Below are 25113 nucleotides of genomic sequence, written 5' to 3' on the forward strand. Positions count from 1 at the left end.
AACAGCAGTGTTATTGACATATTTTTAATAAGAACAAACAATACACAAGCTTATACGATCCATATCTCTGTATTGTCAATAAATACATATTTGTATTGTGTTTATGCTTCCCATTGCTTGACTAAGAGACATCTCTAGAGACATTTGTATTTGTTAGAGTGCACCACATGATGAAATGTGGTTATTTCACCCTTTTAAGCATATTAGCACAAGAAAATGTTTGCTCATGATGACATATTCTTGCCCCAAATTAAAGACATTTTTCCAGTTTTTGTGTACAAACTATTTGTGTACAATGAAATCTGTGATTTAAACATACAGAAATAAAATCTGCACAATTTATTTCAAAAAAGATTTTTATATTGGTTTTTGCACTGAGAAGAAATATACAGAAACACTCTTGACAACACACAGTCTCTAACACAGAGGATCTCTCTCTCTCTCTCTCTCTCTCTCTCTCTCTCTCTGTCTTGTTCTCTCAGAAGGCAGTGGCCTTCTCATCCTTCCAGCTTTCTTTTACTGTCATATCTTTGATGTCCAAATCTCCAGAATCCACAGCGATCTCTACCTTGTTCCTCTTTGCAAACAGCTTGCTGATCTCCAGAAAGGTCTTGTTCTTTGTCTCTGGGATGATAATCCAGATGTAGATGAGTGTGGCAAGGCAGATGAAAGCAAAGATAATGAAGCTGTATTCTCCCAGTCCCCTCTGTAAGTACACATACACAAAGACTCTTAGAAAATGAGTCCTACTATTAGTTCACACAACAGCACATTTTAATCTGCTGATGGGCTGACAATATGACTCTAAAAATAAGCCTGAAAACCTTTCATAATGTGCTACCTCATCATGTCTCATTTTCAAAAAAGATGTACAGCTAAATTTCTACCTGACCAATTATAAAAAAAAAACCACATGAATTTTGAAAAGTTTGACCAGTCATAAGCAGTCTCTGAAAACTGCCTGTGTGTGTTTTTTGTGAATGGTTTGCTTTCCAACTGTAGCCTTGCTCCTTGACTCTGTCTGAGTAGATCTGAACTCTAACCTCCATAAAAGGGAAGACCAAGCCCACAGTGAAGTTGGAGAGCCAATGCACAGAGCCTGCCACCATGAACGCTGCAGGGCGGGAAGACTGGCGAAACATCTCCGTGGTGATCACGTATGGAATTGGACCTGTAAAGGGTGGGGAGACATGCAAACATGAGCTCCATTTTTACAGTTAGACATTTCAACATCAGGTTGCCCCTACAGGAAACACGAGTTTCAGTATTGTGATGTGCCCTGCAAGTTTAGCCCAGCTGTGCACGACTCCATTGACTTTAATCACGGTAATGTGTGTAGTGTGAATATTTCCACATTCAGAAATCTGAAAATTTCATTGTGAAGAAAATGTGAGCATGTAAAGCACTAACTTAGATGCAATAAATCTTACATCACCTGGCTTTAGGGCATACTCACTTGGGCCAATTGCATGTCCAATGACATAAACAATCACGCAGACAATGCTGACATAGGGCATCCAGTCCACACTTTCCTGTCAACAGAACGACAGCTGATACTGTGAGATAAACCTGCAGCGTCTACAACATTCTGTCTCACACTGGTGCAGGAGGCAAACAGATGCAACCCCACACAGAGGGTGCGAACCTCAAACCTATGACTATATCTCACCTGCAGGCTGACTAAACACGTTACTTACTGCGGATGTTAAGAGCTGAGAGGAAGGAGATGTAAATGAGAACTCTTTCAGAATATTATTATTTTATAAGCAACATTTTTTTCCTTTTTGTATTTGGTGCAATTTGCATGCTAGTGGCCTCTGCTGTAGGGATATACCTGGAGGTTGAGGGCAACAGTGAGAAGAACACAGGAAAAACAACAGATTGCAAACCCAATCAAGAGAAGCAGCTTTCTACCAGAGGCCTCTACTATAAACACCTGTGGAACAAACAAACAAACAAACAAACAAACAAACAATGACAAAAAAAACAACCATTAAACAAACAAAAAACTATGGCTTCTGTCATCTAGTGATCGAATGACAAGTCATTTTAAATGGTTCATCATCAGAACTGAGAGAGAGTTAGTCTTACCGCAGCAACGGTCATGAAGACGTTAACAGTCCCTGTACCAACGGTAACGTACTGTATGTCACTCTGCCTCACTCCTGCAGAGCCAAAGATACTGTCTGCATAGTAATAGATCTGGAGAAAGAGTTTTTACAAAATCACATGAAGGACTCTTGCTTCCTCTCATTGTCATACTATTTTACCAGCTCAAAAGTTTATTATGTGGTGCTACTATGTTTATCTTTATATCTTTATGACGAATAAAAAAATTTCTTTGTGAGAAACGATTCGCTTATGTAAAATACACATAACTAACCCTCCACAATGAGTGACAGGCACTCAGAAATGGTTTACAGAGCAGAGTTCAATTATGACTCAGTTGTGGCTTACCGCATTGACACCAGACAGCTGCTGGCCCATGTTCATAATGATGATGGACACCAGCTGCCAGCGCATTGAGCGGAAGGTGAAGAGGTTGAGCACAGACAGACGACCCTCGACTCGCTCTGACTGGTCCTCCAAATGCATCTCACTCAGCTCCTCATCCACGTCCTCAAAGCCACGCAAACGCTGCAGGGCTGTGGGTTCAGGAGAGGACAAAATGTGAGGGACAAACTTCTGAGACCATTTCACAACCCAGGTCCTGAGGAGCACAACAACGGTACTGATGTAAACAGCCTGAAAGGCCAATTACTCTCGTTTTTTTTGCCTCTCGCCAAGTTGATTTTTACCTGGAAAACAGGATTAATGCACCGACCAGGAGGACTTAGGTCCTTCAGAACTGGATTTGAGCACTTTAGATTGAGAGCTGTGTATGTTTTTTTTTTTATTGTTGTTATTGTTTGTTTTTTGCTTTCTAAAATCTAACCCAACACTTAAAACTCCTGATTCTAAGCTCAGGTTTGACAATGTACTGAATAATCCCAGCACGCGGGATAAGACATCTTTGTGTGAAGTTCTGTGTATTCTCAGAGTGGGAGTTTATAAACAATGCAGTAGGGATTATATAAGGTATCTAAATGGGTTGTCTTCTGCCCAGACAAGGAGATAGTGATGGTCCACTGAAAGAATGCAATGGAAACCGCATGACACAAACAGTTCGAAACATTGTTTTGTTGTATTTTTGGTAAACTCAGTCATGAAATAATCATTTACTGAAAATGACCCTTGAGGTGATACAATGGAGTGACCTTGATTTTTAGACTGTGTACATATTTACAGTAACGCAGCTTCTCCAGAACGCCAGCTACACTTTGACATATCAGATAGGCCACATCTTAACAGATCTTAGTCACATCTATCCGTAGGCTGTGTGTTTGGCTTCCTCATTCTTTTGTAACGTGGCTTGCGGTTCTTATAAACTATGTGAATTTTCCTGGAAGAGAGTGAAAAATGATCCTCTTTGATCTGTCCTGACATATTCATAAACAGGACAACCAAAATGCAAAATGTCTACAGACAAATATTTCTTAGCCACCAATGTACTTTTCTTAACCACCAATGTACTTACGTGTGCTGCCACATCTTCATTATGATAGCTACAGCTCAGTCGCTGTTTGCCCACATTACGCCTTTCCTTTGACATGGTCATGAGGAAACAGCTGTAGAGAGAGCGCTCTCTTTAAGCCATCGGAGACAGAGGGCACTGTTACCTGTCCTGGCTGACTTCTCATCCCCCTTCTGGATGAGCATGTATCGGGGACTCTCGGGGAAGAAGGGCAGGAGGAAGAGCTCAATGACGGCGGGGATTCCCGTCAGAGCGAGCATGATCGGCCAGCCTAAGGATGCACGATAGCACAGTCACGCAGCAGCAGGATAAAATACTGCACCGTTAAAATGAATGGAGCCCAGCCTACAATTATAATCTCTGTAGAATTTATTAACTTTATGGTCTTGTTTTGTTGTAAGCCGTGCTAAAATGAGTAAGAGGCCAGAAAGGTGTGGCCTGGGCTAAATTTTGCATACAGTGATTCTGACTTTAGTACTGAGTCAGGTGGTCTACACACGTTTGACCACACCCTACCTTCTACGCTTCCCAGGATACTGCGAATGCCAAACACCTGAGCTGTGAGGATGCCAATGGTAATGAAGAGCTGGGGCACTATGCCAATAGCTCCCCTCAGGTTTTTTGGAGAGAGTTCACCCAAGTACATAGGAACCACATTGGAGGATAAACCTAAGAGAGAAACATAATAGAGACATGTATTCCAGCTTTTGGTCTAACATTGTCAAACGTGATACAGTCCGGTGTGTAAATGCATATATCATTTGCATGCATGATTGCTTTACTGACCTGCGCAGATGCCTACTAAAACACGAGCAACAATGATAATCTCATAAGACTTTGCCACCTCACTCACTCCCATCATGATCGCAGGAACGATGGAGAAAATATTGTTGAAGAGGAGTGTGCCTTTCCTGTAACATTGACAAAATGATTGTCAGCATGTCTCCCAAAAATAAGAAGATATTGATTGCTTTTTATAAAATGAAAGAGGAAACAACACATGTCCAAGAAGGCCATATAGTCATCAGAGCAATATCTCTGTAAAATATTAAAAGCAAATTTAAGATTTGGTCGCTATATAATTCAAGGCCAGGTTTATCACCTTCCTAATCTGTTCACCAGTGGAGCCACCATGAGGGAGCCAAAGAAACCACCCAGTGGATACATGGACACAGTCAAGGACCACAGAAGGGTGAGAAGGCTGCTGTCGATATGTGATCCATAGCGATCATGGTAGGTCGAGTTATAAAAGTCCTTCATGAACTACAAGAACCAGATTAAATTCTGTTGTCATTGCACATTCTGTACCATAATCATTAATGAGGTGATAATAATTAAGCAACACTTTAAAAACACAGTATGTTACCGTGGCTGGAGAGTTGACCACAGCAACATTGTAGCCGTATTGGAAAGAGGAGCCAAAGGCGGAGATCAGGGTAGCTAAGGCCAGGACCAGCGTAAGTCTCTGAGTGAAAAACACAGAATTCAAAACAGGTGTCACAAACCAGAGAGAGACAGAAAGACTCAGTATATTCCAATATAATCTCAGAAACACATTTCCATGTTGATGTGCGTACGCATTTCTCTGTGTTGCATAGAATCTTTCTTTAAAGATTTGCATGTTCCTCTCAGCTGTTAGAAAATGCCTTACAGAGTCATGCTGTACTGAATACTGCACTGTACAGCAGAAGGTTAGTAGAGTCAGTCTATGACGCAACAGTGACTGGTAATATCAGCACTCCCACCAAACAAAAAAACTGAATGAACCCCAGTAACTTACTCCTTTTCTCTTCCCTTGGGTCTCCAAATCCTTTTTTTCTTTCATGTTGCAAAAGCTGTGAGTGATCGCCTGTCTTAGCAAAGAATGAATGATGGCAAGCTGACAGCTCGCCAGAAATAAATGCACCAAATGCACTTTGGACATTGGATTCGACACCCGCAATGCATTAGTGCACAACGCGTGAATCTGTTGGCAAAACATCCGTCATGTTCAGTGGTTGTAAAGTTGCTGGCATGCTTACAAACACTCACATACAGTTAAAACAGATAATTAACTACGTCGGAGGGAACCTTGAAAGCATTGTTTAAAAGTTATAAAACAGTAAAGGGATAGATTTGGATACTTTCACGCATGAATCATGCGTTTGACAGAAAGGGATTATATAATTCAGACATTAGAAAGGGAGATACATATTTTTTAAATTAAATTAAATACATTAAGACTTGCATATAACATGTAGGCTATTTTAAAGGAAAGTTGCTATTACGAAATCTTGATTAGAAGTGTATTTATGGTACTGGTCACATCAACATGGCAACTTCAGAAACTAAACTTTACTGAGTCTGCAGTGGTTACACTTTTGGAAAATATACATCAAAGAAAATATAAGATGGAGGATAACAGATAAATTGACAACAATTTTTTCTTTAGGTTTCTATATCTTTCTGTTTGACTACTTATTCATACACTCTTCAAAGAAGAGCTGACAGAAAACAAAGAAGAGGAAATCATGAAACACGAAACAGATCCTTTAAATCTCTTTGTCTCTAGCGTTTTGCTCTGTATTTGATCCCTGCCTGACTGGCCCGCCGTCTTTGATGTAACCAAAGATCTGAGACCTGGTAATCAGGACTCAGAAAACAGGCCATCTCTCCTTCGGATGCTGCTTTTCCCTGCTCTGGTACTGTCGCTCTTCTCTTCAGATGGTTAGAACACAGCCTTACAGAGACTGCACTGCAGGAGGGGAAGTCCATTCATGCACAACATCTTACGCCTGATCAAATCTTATAGGATGTACTTTGGTGGTTACAGTGCTTTGTTATTTGATGACTATCTGACTTCATTCTGGATGGATAAAAGATATCAGCAGTGAGATATTGTGCCCCATAGTATGTCTTATTGTGCTTCTTTCACTGCTGTGTTTTCCTCTGAATAACATTTGTACTGATTGTGTTATGTATCTTGCATGTTACTAGAAAAAACAAAAATCTTCACCCTTGGAGAGTTATTAGTATTCTTGGACGTTGGTTGATTTGGATCAAAAGAAAACAGACACACACTGATAATATTAGTCACATGTTATGAAAAGAGGCATTATCCATCATAGATAAAAAGGCCATTTTAAAACAAGACTGAATACCCTGTCCCAGGGTCATAATTCCCATAAGGCCATAATGTGTGTTCTGATGTGGAAGGGAAAACACAAGAAGTGGCAATTGAGCACAAAACTAGGAACAGACAGAGTTCACTGAGAGTGAAAAAAAAAGAACTCTAATACAAACCAAATGGTCTGACTGAATGTCTGTTATCTCACCGTGGCCTGACTCCAGGATCAGCCAACTGGAATTGCATGGAGTACTGGTGCCTCCTGCAGGCTCTGATCTCTTTTATCTTTGACGCTCATGCAGGCAAATGAGAATGACAGTGAGTGGAAAGTGATTTAGTGCCTGTATTAGTTCTTATTTTACAGATGCTCTTCTTAACCTCATACGTGTGCTATGTTATATTTTTTTTTTCAGCAGTCACAGTTAAAAGTTCCTAAAGGCTGCAATGAAGTCTGCTGCAGTCATTTGATTATTGTACTCACAACATGCGACCTTGGGTTTTCAGCGTGCCATTTGCTTGTTTAGCTTGCTTCACACACTCATAAATTTACATACTGTACGTATTGTATACAAGTGGATAGCCCTCTGGGGTCCGTTAAAAGACATTCTTTCACTGTTTCTTTGTGATTCCCGTTACCCGTCCTTCAGCATGCCTTGCTTGTCAATATGCTCACTTTACATTTGCTTTGCTGACTATTTGTTTACATGTTTTCACCGTGCTCCAAAGAAACTCCATGTTTCACAGAAGATGTAATGAATTACATAGCCTGCAAATGTGTATAGATTTCATTAAAACTGCTATTGATCACTTGACTGCAGCAACAATAGTAGCCTCAGCTTACTAACTTATCAAAGCAAAGTAATCCCTTGACCTACCACTATTATACAAAAACATTTCAAGAATTCTCCAGCAGCATAATTGAACAATTACTCACCATCAGCAACAAAGAAAAAACATTTTGCTACTGATGTACTGAATTCTCACGTGCATCTCTGTGCTGCACTCAATAAGTGCATCCCCTGTGACCTTATTAGTTTGGTCTTTCCATTGCACCAGTAATTGCAGTTTTAGACTCCAATAGGCATTGACTGAACAAATGAAAAAACAATATTAATGTTATGATTTATCTGGTGCATTTAGTTGATCTAGAAACACATCAACCCATGTTATGTATGTTTTCACAGCAATCTCACATGCCGTACAACCTGTGGGCAAACAAGCATACCTCTCAAAGATTCTCTAACAGTCACTGCTGAGTTCACAAACACTTTCATACGAAATCCTTTGGATATTTTTGCGCATTGTCTCCTAATACAAAATGTCTAGTGTGAATGCTATACTCCTCCTCATTAACCTGTGGACCAAGTTATTTTAGAAACAATATTCCTTTCAGCTTTAAAAGAGTGTTGTTCTCTGGCACCAGCACAGAGACCATCATCAATGAAAAACAAACAATTTTTCATATGAATAAAGGGGACTTGCATTATCATGTTTTTTTTTCCCCTCTGCTCCTCTGGTTGTGAGTTAATGAATTAAATGGGCAGCTTGCCCAAAACAGAGGAGAGAGGAGCATGAATAATTCGATGGAGTCTTTCTGCCAAACCTGTCAACACACAGACCCACACAATAAGTTGATTCACATGCAAGCGATGGTGACTGTGCCGTCATGTGAAGGACAAATAATAGTTTAGTGGCCTTTTCCCTTTATCAGCATAACCTGGTCACTACTTCTCCAATCCATCGAAACTGATTGTCCTACTGCTCATGACATCAGATGAACTGCAGAGAGTATAAAGGTTACGCATGTACTTCACACAAAGTGTTCATTCAGCTCCAGTGGTTGAGTGCAGAACAAGAGCTGCTCTACTCAGTGACAAGCAACAGTCATTCCAGTCTTACGCTGATTTGTAACAATGTGCTTTACTTTAGAGACTGTACATGATAAGAAAAAAAAAAACCTAACATGTTTTTATGCCGTTACTAGAAGTATAAAAGAGAAGTTTTCATGTCACAAGACTGCACACAAAGTGAGATTAGACAGGGGCAAGAAAGTGAAGTGAACTTTTCTTTTTGCAAAGTTTCAAAACATGAAAAGACATACCCATCGTATGCGGTATTAAAAAACTGAGTGAGGGAGACGAGTGACGAGCAGGGTCACTGTTCAGCTGTTTCATAGCTAATACATGTTTCCACGATAATTTAAAGGTCACCACGTATGCAGGAGCGCAAACACATCTGTTTTGACATTAGGGTCAGACTGCATAATTTACATTTCACACTTTTATTTCACACTATTATTTCCAGCGTTCTGTTTCTTTTTCCTCCCTATTTGAGACGCTGTACATTTGTAAAGAAACTGACGCTTACATATCTAAGCAAAGTCACAGTATATAAAGTGTATAGATTTCTTTGTTCAGTTCTGCACTGCTGAGGCCAGCTCTGTGAAGGCCAGCGGAGCAGTGCTGAACAGACAGTAGAGGTCTCTGTCCAACCAACATCAGCTCCCCCCTGCAGTGCAGTACTGCAGAATCCCTCATTCCTATTCTCCCTCCAACCACTCATTAATCTTATTGATTGGATCTCATCAGCTTAAAACGGAGGTGCTCAGCTCTTAATTTCTGCAGGTCGAGGGACAAACATACCCATCAGATTTTGCACTGAGGAACGTGTTTACGAATGTGAGACTGTAAATCGACTTTAATTGTGGATTTTTGAGGGGGGGGGGGGGGGGGGGGGTTTCCTCTGCAGTGTTGTGTAGCCAATGCGGACATTGGTCAAAGGGGTATGTCTTCCCCAAGGGCAAAAAGAATGTGTGTATCTTTCAGAACTTTACAGGTTTAGCACGAGCCTTAAACCCAAATCGGTCCAAGCAAGGTCAGCACCAGAGAAATCTCACAAGAACTGGTGTAGAGTTTTATGACAGAAGGTGAAAACGGCTGTGTTTGAGTTACCCCTCTACGTTATCATACAATCATATGTAATAACATACTTACAGCCCAGTGTGACAAATGTATCCCTGAGATTTAATGAGTGATGATCTTGGGCTGGAATACTTTCAAAGCCCTAAAACAATATTCTAGTTATAGTCTACATTATCTCCAGTTTATTACCTGAATAGACAGCATTTTATGAGACACTTCTTAAAGAACTACAAAAGCCCTTGAAGTATCACTGTTGCGTTATTAAGCTGAAACAAATAACATTTCATTGATCATACATTAATAATCTAAGTGTTCATTTCCTCATGTAAATCTGAGCACCATTACAGACCAAGTGCTGTGTTTCTTTAACATGCCCTCTGTGAAAGTTCGGCAATGGCAACTTTTTCAAACACATGTTTATCTCTGGATTCATGAGGAATACCCTCATGACAATAAACCATTGCACAACTTAACTCAATGAGCTATTGTCCCACAAAAGTCACAAGGCAAAGCATAAGGAGTGTTGATGCTGTACATTTATACTTTTTGCAGTAACGTGTTACAAATAGGCACTTCCCTTTTCTTCGCTTACTTTGTACCTTATTTCTCAACTATTTTCTGTGGCACATCCTCTTGCTGTGAACTGAGAGCTAACTTAATCATATGCTACAAGCTCTGGCATATACAGTGAAGATATGGCATGACATCCTGGTATACGTTTAATCTATAATGATGTAATGTGTCTATATGCTCAATTGTATTACTGGGTCTGCAGTGTTGAACTAACTGCTGTCTTGCCTACGCTGAATCAAGCTTACTCAGACTATGTTTCTTCCGAAGAGGCCAAATAGTTGTGGGCTCTATCAATGTATGTCGTGGGTTGATAGCTTTTGACGTCTGACCTATCACATGTGGTCTTTTAATTGTTCACCCAGCAAATGGCTCAGGGGTGGTATTAAAATAGCATCACTCCATCAGTGTTTCAGAGGGGCTCTTTATCAAAGTGTTACAGGAAAATATGTGCCTCATGACTACACTGTTCTATGTAGCAAGTTCTGGAAAACATCTGAGAGGTGTGTATAAGATGGATTGGTTTGTATGTCTCTTTGTGCGGCCTTGGCTGGGGACAGACACACTCCTTCTCAGTGGCTTTTTGTTCCCTTTCTGGTGTTTGTGATAAACTCTGCTATGTTGTATCTCTGGTTTAGCTAGTTCCTTCTCCAATTATCACAGGAGTCTGAGTTATTCCACGGAAATCTCTGCCCACATCGTAGAACTTTAGAGAGATGATCAACTAGGGTGTTATTGTTCTGGATAATGCCAGTCTTTCTGTTTGTATCATTAAATATTTACACTGGCTCTGAGCCAAAGCTTCTACACTAAAACCCCCTCCAGTAAAGTTACACTGACTCAGAAACAGAAAGCAGAAAGCACAAACAGAGGGAAACAGCCACAAACGGTGATCCTCTTTACAGGAATCCATAATTAATAGCTAACACAGGGTCATTTAGTGAGGTGAGTGAGGGACTATTGAGCAGCTGTCCTGAGATATATATTCTGGACTGAACTGGTTCCCTGCCACCGTGTCTACCACTACCCACTTCATGGCACACAAGAGCACAGTGATGTGCAGGCAATCAAACAAACGAGCAAAAAAATCCACAAACTTTTGTTCTGTAAACTCTCAGAGCCAAATTTAATAACGTAGTCATAAAATACAATTCTGTAACATGGTGTAACAACAACAATAAAAAGGCACGAGGTTTCCTCGTTCCCACACCTTTGCTTATGTAGGGAATGAGGTTTTTTTTTTTTATCTACAAATTCCGACTTGTGTTTTTGTCCTGATTGTGTTTTGCTCGGAGCGTGGTTATATTATTTCACAGTAAATATATGATATAGTACAGTACACGCGCTTATAGTAAACAGAGACCTTTTTAATTCATTTCTATACTTAAAAATATTCTCTGGAGCGTTGTTATGTTCACAGGAACATTTTTAAAATAAAAATAAAATGCGTTAAGTCCATTAGAATGCTTATGTGCATTTTAATGAGGTTTCTTACAGTACATTTAGAGTTTTTGGTCACTAAATAATATATTATCTCTGTATGCTCGTATTGCCCTAAATTAGGATTTCTCGTTTCAAATGAAAATAAAATAATAAGAATAATAAGAATTTTAAAAAAAAAAATAGTCATGGCACCACTATCAAAATACAGGCTGGAGTAACACTCAACCAATACAGAGAAGAAAAAAAACCCACTAAAAAAAGCACTTCTAAAAAATGCTGGCCTAGGCTGGTCATATAAAGTGCATTTGTGTCCCGTGTTGTGTGGGGGTGTGATGCATGTGACTGCAGTACCCTTTAATCCTTGAAGGCACTTGCTGAAATGAGAAGGCTGCGGTTGTTGAGTCCGACACCCCCCTCCTATTTTTTTTTTCCACTTTCATTGCAGAGAGGGCTACAGTCCACACAGAGCGTATGTCGATTCATTCACTGTAAAAGAGATCTGCAACATGGTGTACTCTCACTGGTAACGTCATACGCGGATCATTGGAGTCGACCAATCAAAGGCGAGAACGGCCCTGCACTCGGTGCTCCTCCTACTCGCCCAGCACTTGAGGCCGGTTCCTGTCCTCTGCATGTGAAGGAGCGTCCCCACCACCCCTGTGCTGGGACTGCGATTCTGTCACTCCATGACTGCTGATGCTTCTGCAGCAAAGCAAAGCTACCAGCCTCACTCGCACTGGCTTGGTACACAGCACAAACATGATGCAGTTTGCAGCTCCCTGAAAAGTGTTTCCAATTCCCTGGGGTGAAAATAAGACTTTATATGAAACTTGAAATAGCAGCACCATTAAAAAAATCATTCATAAAATCTGAAAGCCATTTATAAAGCAATTCATTTTAATGGAGTGATCTATGTATCTAAAACAAATTGGCCAAGTGGAACTCCGTGTCTGTGTCTCTGTGATGACAGTTACTAATTTGAGTGGAAGTAAGTTCAATCAGAACTTCTGGGGACCCACACTCACATGTAAGGTAACCAGCACAGGATTCTGTCTTGCAGGGGAATCCAGCAGTAGGAGCAGGAAACGCACGGTGCTCCAGATTCGCAGAGAGATGAAAATGATGGGGATGAGAGTGAGTTTTCTGTCGGCCATTGCGGAGAATGAACTAGACACTGGGTTGCTGTGGAGGATGGGACGGTACTCTGAGAGAGCAGCGTGCTGGAGGTCCAAGGACAAAAAAAAAAAAAAAGAGTTTAGCATCCTCTATGATCAAATTGTGGTTTAGTGTAAAAATTGTGTAAATTTCATTTAAGGACCTGGTCTGTTATGCAGCCTTAGCGTTTGCATTACTCATCACGATAACACACTACACAACTACCAATTCTTGACTTCATTTTTCAGCTGAAATTCAACTCAGTTCACAAGTGTTCATTTTACTTTAGTGGAGTAACATTCATAAGTTCTTTGAACATCCAAGTTTATTCCCATGAACACTCCACAACACCATTTAACGTTTAAAACGCTTATTTTGTTGAAAATCAATAAATGTGTGTCACTCTAACATGTATGTCATTGTGTGGTTGTATATGTAGAGTAGAAAGTGAGTGAATGCTGGGAATAGTAAGAGTGCTTACAGCTTTGTGGATGTGGCTTTTGATGAGGATGTACAGGACGGGAAGGATGACGTAGGCAAGGATCTCCCAGATCTTGCCTGTCAGCAGCATCCACAGCACGTGGTCTGGGGCTTGGATGCTAACCCAGCACCAGCCCACAGACACCTCTGAGGCGTCATAACCGATCTTTTGTAAAGCCAATGCTGCCACAGTGATGGCCAAAGGGACACCCCAACTAAATCAGACAGAAACAGAAAGATAAGCTACTTACGCAGACACAGATATAGACTTCAGGATGCAGTAATTCCTGAAAATTATTATGATGAATGACTCAAAATTGGATAGCACTTTTAAAATTAAAAAATAAAGTTATAATGCTAGAAAAACGTAAAGCAAAATACGTTTGGTTCTATTAGAGGCAACAGATTGGGTTTAGAATACATGACACAACTACTGTAATCGATACTGGTTACTTCTTTACGAGACTTGGACATCAACTCATATATTTTTCAGCTAATATCCACTTGATGGAAAGGGCGATATACACAAATTTACTTAAATTTGTTGAGCAGGAGTGTCACTCAAAAGTGACATTTAAGTGGAAGTGTTATAAAGTTGTAAACGGTGATAAGCAAACGTAATTGTGGACTAAGACACTATTTAAAAAACGAGGAAAATACTTCAATTACCTGATAAGATGAAAGTACAACACCAGGCTGTCAGCTAGTCTCTGACTTGATTTAACGATGAAAATATATAGGTAAACTGCAATGGCCACAGTCCAGAAGAAGGAGCTTGTATTTGCGAAAGTGGAAATCGCTCCTTGCGTAATGCACTCCACTGAATTGGAGTCAAAAATCCTCCCAACTCCATACGAGTAAGAAAGCGCAGAAAGCAAATCGGTGACCGACAAAAAGACCAACAGTTTTCTAGGCGTAGTTCTCAGATCAGTCCAAATTATATATGTGCATATAATCAAGAGAGATCCCAAGAGCGACAGGGCGCACGATATCAATATAACAATCTGCTCGTAAACAAACACTTCGGTACGATTGTCATCGGCCATAATTTCTCCTAAAATTAGTCTATATCAGAGGTTGGAGAGCAGGAATGTATCCCTTAACCTTGTTTAGAGAAATATTCCTATAATCGTTCACTTTCTCAAAATAAGGGTTACGAGTGTCTTGAACAACTTCTTCCATTCCAATTTTTCCCTTTCGCGGTTCTCATGAATCACATATTAATCGGCTTTGAGTCATGAAGAGGAGTTAAAACAACAACCACTGGAGTTGTAAAACGAAATCACTTCACCTTTTGGTTACACAAAGCAACAAACACACAACAACGTGTGACAATAAGGTACGATATTCCGACACCTAACAAACATGGAGGGAGAAGTATTGCCTCCCCCAGTTTTACATGTTAACTCCTCCCTGTCCCTCCTTTTAAAAATAGTTTACCCCGGAACACGAGTTAAACGAAATTTTGCTCTTTACTTTCAGTCCAAAACTCTGGGGCCAAATCATGTCTTTAAGCTTTCATGGATTGCACTGAATCACAAAGACTGATGTTTTAGATTGGCTAGATTTTCGTGAACATGGGCTATTGCACAATTAACGCTCGATTACAGTGTCTGAATTTATCCACACAAATCATGCTGCATAACCCTTTTTAAAAATGTAACATTCCTTAATTTGACAACGTACAGTGATTTGTATGGAGAGTGAATGGCCAGCCAGTGGTCACAACATGCTGATTTTAATTCGAGCAGGTTGTCATTAAATAAATAAACAAATAAAGTTCCCAGTAACGAGAAGTGCACTCACATTAAAGCACCATCAGATGGCGCGATGCACCAACAACATGCAGAATTTTAGCACCTGGAAATTTGAAAGAGAACTTGAAAATGAAGGATTGGATTGTTACAATTACTTAACTTAAGTACAATACAGTCTTTATGTGTAGTGCGCCGCTTTCAAGCATTTGCTGAGCACCTCATTAAATCAAGAGGAATAACTATGAGTTGCTACACATCCTGGACATATAGATGCTGTGCTACCATTGTGTATGCTTACGGGCGAGCGTGGATTCTCATTGAAAAAATGTCAACGAACAGGCGCGCAAACCCCTTTTTTTTGCCACGTAAGATGTTTCATGGTGGGCGTGAGAGAGGGGGGTGGGCAATAATTGGGTGCATAATAATTTCATAAACAAACAAATAATCATTCAGTCATGGAACAGAAAGCTGGAGTAAAATACTGAATAGGAGTGTATCCACTTAGGGAGTATAGTTTTTTTGTTTGTTTGTTTTTTCTTTCCTCGGTGCCATCTGCCACACAAGGATTTTGCAGTTCTCATTTTGCTGATGCACTAAAAGAGAAAAAAAAAACCCTTCTCTGCTGTGTGTTAGCTACAAGCAATGCAGTGCTATGGTTTACAAAGACCTGCAGTATTCCATCTTGCCGTGCTCTGCAGTAAATGCATCATTTGAGAGAGAGAGAGAGAGAGAGAGAGAGAATCAATGCATTCCCCTGTTCTTCACATTATGGGAATCCACATGTCGGTTCAACACCCTTGCAAGCTGTCTCTGTGGTGCTGCACTATAGCTGTGAATCATTTATGCTTTGCGCTGTGACTGTCTGCAGAATCTTATTGCTTCTCATTGCGAAAACATTAGGATGCTGGAATTACATATATTTTGCAAATACAAAAGAAACATGCCTTGGTTTCTCCTTACAAACATCGTGTAGTCAACAATATCTATTAAAATGTTCACGGTGTGCGCTCACAGATGAATAATACAAAAGGAATAACAGTAGTGGAATTTTCCTCCTTGCCGTGGAGACATCAGAGCAAGGCTAAAGTGCTTTAATATTCAACTTGACTACAATATTCAAAGGTGGGTCAGGGACATTTAACAAGGGTTTGATTTTAGAGCGTCAGGGTTAGACATACATAGTGAAACTTTCCTTTTACGAAAATCCTTTATAGCTGTCATATTCAAAATCTAAGATCATGTTGTGCTGTATAAGCAACAGATGTACTGACTTTGATTACTTTTAAATAGTGTGACAGAGAGTGTTTAAGAAATGCTAGGTTCACCTTTCAAAAATGGAATAACTAAGTAAAGTATCAGGAGCAGTGCAAATGAGCTTATTCTTTAAAGTCAGACAATCAAGACCAAAGGGTTTACTTAAGTTTTATGATAACCAAGTTCCTTTTTTTCTGAGTGAAGAGAAGATGGGAAAAGTCGGCTTTTATTTTACGTTGTAAATCATGGTAGCGTACAAAGACATATGAGCAAAGATCTAGTAAAACTGATGTAACTGTGACAAAGTCCAATCACAGTTGTGATGACATATATTCCTTTGATTAGCTGTGCTGTGAGTGAAAATGTGTCAGAAATTCCCAGTAAGTAAAGTAGAAATAGCACTGATTGACTGTGAGAAAAAGAACCTGTCATATTCACACTGATGGGCTGTTATCTACCATCTTTACGCTATAATAACCTGAGCAACGTTCATTTGACAGGTAATCCTCCATAACTGATTCTGCCATTTAATTGGTCAAAGACACTGGCTTATTTAAGGTCCGTTTTAAATATCAGCACTTAGCAATTATCAGTCATATCAGAGAGAGCCGAGGTTCAAACAACATAGATTTTCTGTATTTTGGGTTACTGTATTTATATTTTAAAAAACCTACAAACAAACAAACAAACCATCTGCAGAAGAACTTGAAGAAACATTTTGAAACTTTCCAGATAAAGCTGACACCCTTCTGGATAATAACATTTTGGTGAATTCTTTTCTGTTTCTTTCCCATCGTATTAAAATTCCCATCAAAACCCCCAAGTGACTCAGAGACAAGTGATTTTATTTACACTTTCACAGCCTATTTATCAGGAAAACAGCAAACCCTCGAGCAATACACCACATAACGCACAAACAAGTCCCCTGAAAATACAACCAGACTGTCAGAGTACGATAGCACAGCTAACTGCACAGAACATTTTACTCACAATGCTTATGGTACAATGCTGATTATCATTCAAATTTTCCACAACAAACCAGAACACCAAAAGTTCCTGCACTTAGGCTTAGTAAACAAGCAAAACAAAAAAGTGTGAATTTTTAACTTTCATGACAGGAAGTTGTTGCTTGAATTTTTAAATTATGGAAAAAAAAAAAATCAAATGATCTGTTGTCATCAGTCTTGCGGATAAACAGAACTAGTGAGTGACAGAACAGAGAACCAGTTACAATGGAAATAACATGTTCAGCCTAAAATACATGTATGTATCGCTTAATAATGATTAGTATACAAAATATCCTCACAGGTGACAAAGACGACCTAGTCCTGTGGCATATGGGTCTACTTCGAAAATCATAATGCAATTAAACAAAGCCCATTTTAAAAAAAATATCACACAACAAATGGGTTTAATTCACACACAAAAAAAGGAAGTTATAGGACTAAGATTAAAAATGTCAATATTAAAATATTATCAAATACTTCATATTAATATATTGTCTCTTGAATAAAACCATGATAAGAGCACACTTGTTGAACATCCATACTGAAGTCATGTTTCTCCTCTGAACCCACCTGTTTGGGCAGGTGCTTTGAGCGACGGACGGCCTTACATGGTGATGAGTTTCTGCGGCAGTATACTTGCTGATTGCTTCGTTCTCACTCCTCACAACAACCAGCTAAGACACTGCCAGAGAAACACTCACATCAGCCTGGTCACTGCGGATCCTCTCCTTCTCTTCATTCCTTCCGTCCTACCATCTCTTTCTTTCGCCGTCCGCATGCCTCGTCCGTTTTTTTCACGGAAAGGTCCAGACTCTGAACCGTCCTGGTCCTTTAAAGCTTTGTGCCAGTAGGTTCAGGACAGCTTATGATCTGGAAGCTCCACTGTCCTTGTGTGACAGCTGAGGACAGAGGTGGTTTCCATTACAGCACTTATCCATGGTTCTGCTTTCATTTTCCCCAGTGGTTGCTTCTGCAAGTCAAGAGAATACATTTCTGGTTACAGTTCTGAGTCACAGCCTCCAGGTGGACTCGTCTGAGTCTTACGCCTTTGCGCATAAGACTCTCTGAAGAAAACATTGACGACAGACTCCTCAGTTAACAGAGGCTTGAATAGAAATTCACTCTCACTGCCAGTCTTATGAAACGGTCAATACTAATAGCACACCCTGCTTAGGGCTCTGTCTGCAAGGTGACATGGCAGCATTGATTACATCACCACCATCACACCAGAGATGCCGAGGCATTGGCTTTCTCCGGAGAGATACGACGAGAGAGCCGGACAGACATCCATCTTTACAGACATCCAACAATACAAAAATAAAATGATACAAAAAGATCAAACTAAAATAACACACAATTCCTTGTGAAAATGTCTGTTCAGCGATTCAGCTGTGCCCTGGGGAAGATGAAGTTGCTTGGTGTGTTTGGGTTTTAGAGGACACCTATCCCCAGTGCATAGTCAGTCTGTAAATACAAGACTGTGATGGAGCACTGCAGTCCTGGAGCAATCCACCTAGGGACAGGATGCCACACCTAAGGCAGAGAGCTCCAGCACACCTTTTTAATTGCATTTCTAATACACCATGAACTAAGATTGCCCCCTTCCGCCACAAATAGAACAGTGACTCACATTTACTCAAATAAAAGCTGAACGAAAGTTCAAAGGGTTCATTTTATTTTCTGCCTGCTGAACTCGGAGTGATTTAGTAAGTGAACATGAATATGTGTGTTTGTACGAGAGAGAGAGAGAGAGAGAGAGAGAGAAAGAGGTTGAGGAAGAGAGAGACCATATGTGTGTGTGTGCGTGTGTGTATGTGTGTGATGTGCGTGAGACAAGGAAATAAGTAAGCTGGACTAGTCTGTCACTGAGACACGCCCACACTGTTTGAGTGCCAGCTCCTATCAGCTGGTATTCCCCACTGTGGCCTTATTTTGAGCAGCAGTCTCACTTCATAGAGCCCTGCCAGGAAACTGGGCCTCTGACAGCACACAGCTCTACCAATAGGACGAAGCTCCCAACACTCCACGCTTCTGTCAGAGAAGGATCAAAAAACTGAGAAGGAGAAACCGAGAAAGAAAGAGAAAACAAGAAACAAGGGTCTTCCAGGCAAAAGATTCACGTCGCCTCACTTACAGCTGTGGGTTTTTCCGTAGAATAATACATAGTCCCGTTGCCAGTATGAATAGAGTAGCTTACAACCATACGCTAAGGCTCCCTGCAGTGTGATGTGGAGTTAAGGCCTCTCGGTAAGAAGACACACTAAGGCTCATAAATCCCATTCAAAAGCAGTACGGTAGGCTATACAGTTCTGTGTCTGACAGGCCAGTGTACTCAATGATCAGCTCTGCTATCGACCCTTCGTTAAGTAATTAACTGTATTGAGTGTCCTCTCAGCAAGTTTCTCAAGTCAATAACTGAATAGAGGCCTGTGAAGAAAAACAGCACTGTCTCTCCACCGGTGTGGTGGCTGATGGGAGAGCAGATTATGAGAACCTGCGCTAGTTTCAGCTGACACACTACGCTGGACAGGCTGGCACCGCACAAGCCTGTCTTTTACGACAGCTGATAAAACATTCCCCTGACTCAATGTATTATCGGTGCTTTGGCAAACACACCTGTAATTATGCTTCGATTTCTGCTCTCCTCCTGCGCTTCGTCACACCAGGGCGCAGACATCAGGGTGAGACAAGTTCGTGAGGAGCAGGGAGGGTTAACTGAACTCCACGTCAGCGGAAACACCCTGTAATAACCAGTGTTTCTTAATCTCCAACCCATTCCTCTCAACGACGGCCTGATTAACGTCAAAAACCTGTATGAAAAACAGGCATTTAATTCCCTTGATTTTATACGCTTGGAAGGAGTTTTAATTACATAAAGTTTGTTACTGGTTAACATGTAGAACAACATTCTTCTTGCCATCTCTCTGTACATATTGTACATATCTGCATATGAAGTAACAGGCACTGATAATTACCTTCTTTCCAAATGACTTCATTTTATGTCAAACCGTCACTGTCAGACAGCGATTGCTAATAACCTGACAGTCCTGCCCTGACAGCTGTATCATATCTCTGTGTCATTAAACACTACTGTTTATGACTGCACACACAATAAAATAAGAACACAAAAAAATTGACTACCAAAATATGTAGGCAGTCTTTTGTGTCTCAGATGTCTTCTGTAATGTAAGTGCAGATGGAGTATGACAAATCCAGTATGATATGAACTGTTCTATCAGCCAGTACCAATGAACCATTTAGCAGTTTTCAATGGACATGCTGGAAAATTCTAGTAGTTCTGAGTGAGAATAAGAACGAATACCTTGAGACACTCATACAGAACACCTCATGCTGACCAAGCACTCTCATAAACACAAGTCATACATAAAAACACTCACAAACCTACCATGCCTACAAAGCACACACTATTACACATTTACCTCATTACGAGACTAATGTAATGGATGCAGCGTATAGCTATGAGATTTCATTAAATGGGATTTCTCAATAAGAGAAGGAAGCTGTTCCACTTGTTGCTAGACAGCAAGGTAAAATTATTTGGGAGCACCAGGACTGATTACAGGGTGCCTTGAGAAAATGAAAATATCAGTGTTACCATTATGAATTACAGAAGCATTGTGAAGGATAAACAACCCAGGAATTGAATGGGCAGTTTAATTGCATATGTATACTGCAGTTAGCCATCTTTAATAACATTTATGTCCTTTGAATAAAGGAAATAGTCACCATCACATTGTCAGAGTATGTTTGTATACCCTCATAAATCAACTCTCTATCCCTTTTACACACACACACACAGACACAGACACAGACACACACACACACACACCTCGTGATTCTGTTTCTGCAGCAGTTGCTAAATTGTTGTGTTGTGTGCCTGTGTGTGTGTCTCGTGAGGCAGACGGCTGCTGGGGCCACATGATGACAGGAATTCCTCACTGCTTTGGGCCTGATGTAATCCCTAATACAAGCTTTCAGGAAACAGGGGAAAAAACCACGCCTGCCAGCTGGCTCACACAGACCTGCATCCGACATGCAACCTCACACCTCTGACACACTGTACAGTCGGACACACACACACACACACACACACACAAATACACTGCCACATCTATCTGACAGACAATATTGTTGACTGTATATGCACAACACATATCACAACTGAAATTAGTAGTACATGAAGAGGAGTGAAACTGCTAGTAAAGGAACAAGTTAAAAACATTGGCAGAGTGCCCAAGGAGAGGGAAAAACCAAGTCACTTCACCCTTTTGCTTTCCTTTCATGTTTAGTGAGAACAGTACCAATTTCCTCTCTACTGCCAGTTGTGTTTTCTAAAGAATGTGCTGTAATTACCACTTCCACACAGCATACAGAATTTATGTCACTGTTAAGTCTCAGAAGAATCTGAGTGAATCTGCACAAAAGTAAAGATCCTGAATTCTTTCGTTCAGCTGGTAACAATGCAAGAGACGATGAGAGACGCAGACAATGAGACACACACATTTTCATGATTCTATTTCTCTCTCTCTCACACACACACACACACACACACACACACACACACACACACACACACACACACACTCATTCAGCAGATCATTAGAAACCCACCCCAGTACTTGAAACCACAGGTGCTCTGCCCCAGTGTGTTCAGGACTTCTGCAGAAGTTGTCATCCATTTCTCCCATACCTAATCATCCTCAAGGGGAAGTACCCTGACATAGCACTCACAAAAAACCCATGTTCCCGGGAATTTCTCGGTTTAAACAAATTGTCAACACTTTACTTTTAAAAACTAGATGATACGAGCAGTATTTCATTCATGTAGTGTTACAGAGAGCTACAGTAATATGACAGACTTTAGTTTACCATGGAGCAATTAAATGTTTAATTTACATGTAAAAGAAATCCTGTTGGCACTCATTTGGAAGACACATAGAAAGTAAAGAACCCACATTAAAGAAATGATAGTAAAAATGAAGACTAAAAGAAAGCGAATATGACAAAATGTGAAAAATGAAACTGTGTAGAGTGGAAGTTTTAAGCCATCACATGTTTGAATGAGTCAGATCAAAGTGTCAAAGCAAAGAAAAAAAAAGTTCTGGGAAGACAAGATAAAAGATTGAGATTTGCATTCCTTGAATGACTGACTGGTGCCACTTCCTTCTCTTACTGGACTCACAGTCCCATTGCCCAAGACAACAACAGCAAATTTGAAAAAAAAAAAAAGAGAAAGAGAGAGAGGGAGGAACCCAAAGACTGTCTGAGGCTATCTGAGGAAACAAAGTGCAAACATTGCATTCTTCCACAATATCCATTTACTCAGGAGACTTGATCAATGCAAGATCTATTTGTAGAGCTGCTGATCATGAATTATTCAGACTCTTCACCTTTTTGGCAGTGACACGCACGGCTATCAGAACATGTCTTCTCTGGTCACCCACCTATGCGCTCACAGAGTTCAACATACATAGGCTGTGAGTGTTCTCTGTTTCTGTCACTAAATAAAGGAACAGACATTAAACAACACACTGAAGAATGACTTTTCAAATATTTGCTGAATCACTTACCTCGTTTAGTGCCTTGTCTCAACGCATCCCGTACGATCAAAGAGTTCATCAATGGATTTTTTTTTTTCAGGAAACGTACATCAACATCCATGAGAACTATTAGAACAAAGCCACAAACAACCAATTACTATAAAGCCAGACAAGACTGTTTGCATTTGAACTTTACACACACTGGAGGACTATGAGTCACGGAGGGAGTTTTTCCTCTTCCTCCGAGTCCGATTGATTTTCCTCCCTGTTCCTCAAGCCTGTTTGTTCACAGAAAGGTGATAGTAAGTGTAGAGGCTCAGTCCTGTGTACATTATGTCAATTATGTATGAGGAAAATCAGCTTAGGGACTTAACTATTTATTGAAGAATGTCAAACTCTCTCTGAGAGAATGAGCATTGGTAAAAGAAAAACGGTTATGTGTGTAATGGATAGAAACATAGAAAACTCAATACTACATAGATATGATACAACAATACACAGAAAACATAATAATAACACATACACAGAGACACAGAAATAGGTCTCATAGGTCTACCTCAATTGAGAAAAAATGTTTAAATCAAACTTTAAGAAGTAAAAAATCATATTGCTACTGAACCAAAAAATACTACATGAAAAATATCTAGTCCAAATCACAAATGACAGAGTCAAGTTTCAGATCTTTCACATTACGAGCAGACTGAAAACGAAGCTGAGACAATGGCCCTCAAAACAACCACAGACAAAAGGTAACCCCCACCTAACATGGGTCTCACACACACACACACACACACACACACACACACACACACACACACACATACATACACACACATATACATACACACACATCTACACACACACACATCTACACGCACACAACAAAAAAACTTACCATAAGAGTCCTGTTTGGCTGGTGCCACTGGCCACGTAGCGCTGATACCTGTGTCTCATGTTAAGAGCCAGACTGGAGGCTGAGTTTATCTATGTTCTGTTGTCCTGTTCGTGAGGGTCAATAAGAGCAAGCAGCTGAAAGGGCTGACCGCAAGCCAGCACTCCCTCCAGACAGGCCGGTACAAGTCAAGGCATGTTCCCACACAGCGCCATCTGCGTGCGTCTGCTCTGCTACAGCTACTGAGGGGAGGAGCGTCGGAAGAAACAGAGGAGGAGACAAACAGTTCAGAGCACAAATGAAATGGCTCTGTGCTAAAATGAGTTCAAGAGGTCAATGTACAGCAATGTGTCTATAGCTTAAAATATTGATATTAACTATCAAAGATTTAAAAGGTTTGAAAATCAGTCACAAAATCTGAACAATGCGTAACTTTTTAACAGCATTCTGAGGCCCAATTTATTTATATAACACAGGTGTAACAATTAGAACAAGTAAATCTCTAAATAATGTAATGAGATACGAGGCCCAATTTATTTATCTAATGCAGGTGTAACAATTAGAAAACGTATATCTCTAAATAATGTAATGAGATACAGAGTGGGCAACAGTTAAAGCAGGGATATAACTGAACACATGACTGTACTGTTAATGTTTTTAAGAATAAATCCTTAAATGCCTGCAGTAGCTGTTCAAACTACTCTTGTGACACAAAATTCAAGTAATAATGCAAAAAAAAAAAAAATCTATTAATAGAAAAAAAAGTATTTTGAATGATCATCTTCCAGAATGCAGTCTGATTAATCAAGTATAGACGAGTAATTGTATTAGTGTGAATAGCTCCATGGACAACAAAATTCTGTTTTCTGCTCTTTATGTAATCACTTACGTTATATCAACTCGTTCAGTATAAACTTGGTGAGGAGGTGTTTTATTCTGTCCAGAGGCTATTTATGATCCAGGCCACCGCAGTAATGTAAAGTGACGATAGGCTTTTAGTTTTGAATTTCTCCGCTGGGAACGACACACATAAAGTCGTAAACTGCACCCCCTTGTGGATGAGTGCTTTATGTTTTGTCCAAGTATGAGTTCCGTTCAAAAGTGTGCCATTTATCAGAGATGGTCGTGAGATTTACGGCCAATTTGCAGTGTGTAATAGCCATGGTAAATATTCCTCAAAAATCAATACGTTTCACACTAGACATCATTGAAATTATTTATCGCAAGGCCATTAATAATTAGCCAAATCTACCAAGATCAGTATTTACAGCCAAAGTGCTGGTAAACAGTGTACTTTTAAAATACAGGGAAATGTATTTCATAAGGTCTCATAAAATACCAAATCTCATCACAAAATATCATGTTCAGTACTTAAACCATTGAACATATGTCT

At 40.1% G+C, this 25113-nt stretch overlaps 2 protein-coding genes across 2 annotated transcripts; both read right to left on the minus strand.

Annotated features, from left to right (window-relative positions):
• Nucleotides 1-8: 8 nt before the first annotated feature.
• On the minus strand, nucleotides 9-5437 carry slc2a5 (solute carrier family 2 member 5). The gene is made up of 12 exons (XM_030768546.1): nucleotides 5355-5437; nucleotides 4941-5039; nucleotides 4677-4837; nucleotides 4361-4485; nucleotides 4091-4243; nucleotides 3720-3845; nucleotides 2458-2645; nucleotides 2092-2202; nucleotides 1835-1936; nucleotides 1457-1532; nucleotides 1044-1171; nucleotides 9-706 (listed from the first exon to the last, which is right to left on the minus strand). The coding sequence occupies exons 1-12, from the start codon at nucleotides 5397-5399 to the stop codon at nucleotides 479-481; spliced, it is 1542 nt and encodes a 513-aa protein (XP_030624406.1). The 5' UTR covers nucleotides 5400-5437; the 3' UTR covers nucleotides 9-478.
• A 6653-nt stretch (nucleotides 5438-12090) lies between these two features.
• On the minus strand, nucleotides 12091-14511 carry gpr157 (G protein-coupled receptor 157). Its single transcript, XM_030769846.1, has 4 exons — nucleotides 13919-14511; nucleotides 13251-13464; nucleotides 12640-12834; nucleotides 12091-12414 (listed from the first exon to the last, which is right to left on the minus strand). Exons 1-4 carry the CDS (start codon nucleotides 14293-14295, stop codon nucleotides 12208-12210), a joined length of 993 nt encoding a protein of 330 aa, XP_030625706.1. The 5' UTR covers nucleotides 14296-14511; the 3' UTR covers nucleotides 12091-12207.
• Between the last annotated feature and the right edge of the window lie 10602 nt (nucleotides 14512-25113).

Source organism: Chanos chanos, chromosome 3, assembly GCF_902362185.1.
Source record: "Chanos chanos chromosome 3, fChaCha1.1, whole genome shotgun sequence".
Classification (NCBI taxonomy): Eukaryota; Metazoa; Chordata; class Actinopteri; order Gonorynchiformes; family Chanidae; genus Chanos; species Chanos chanos.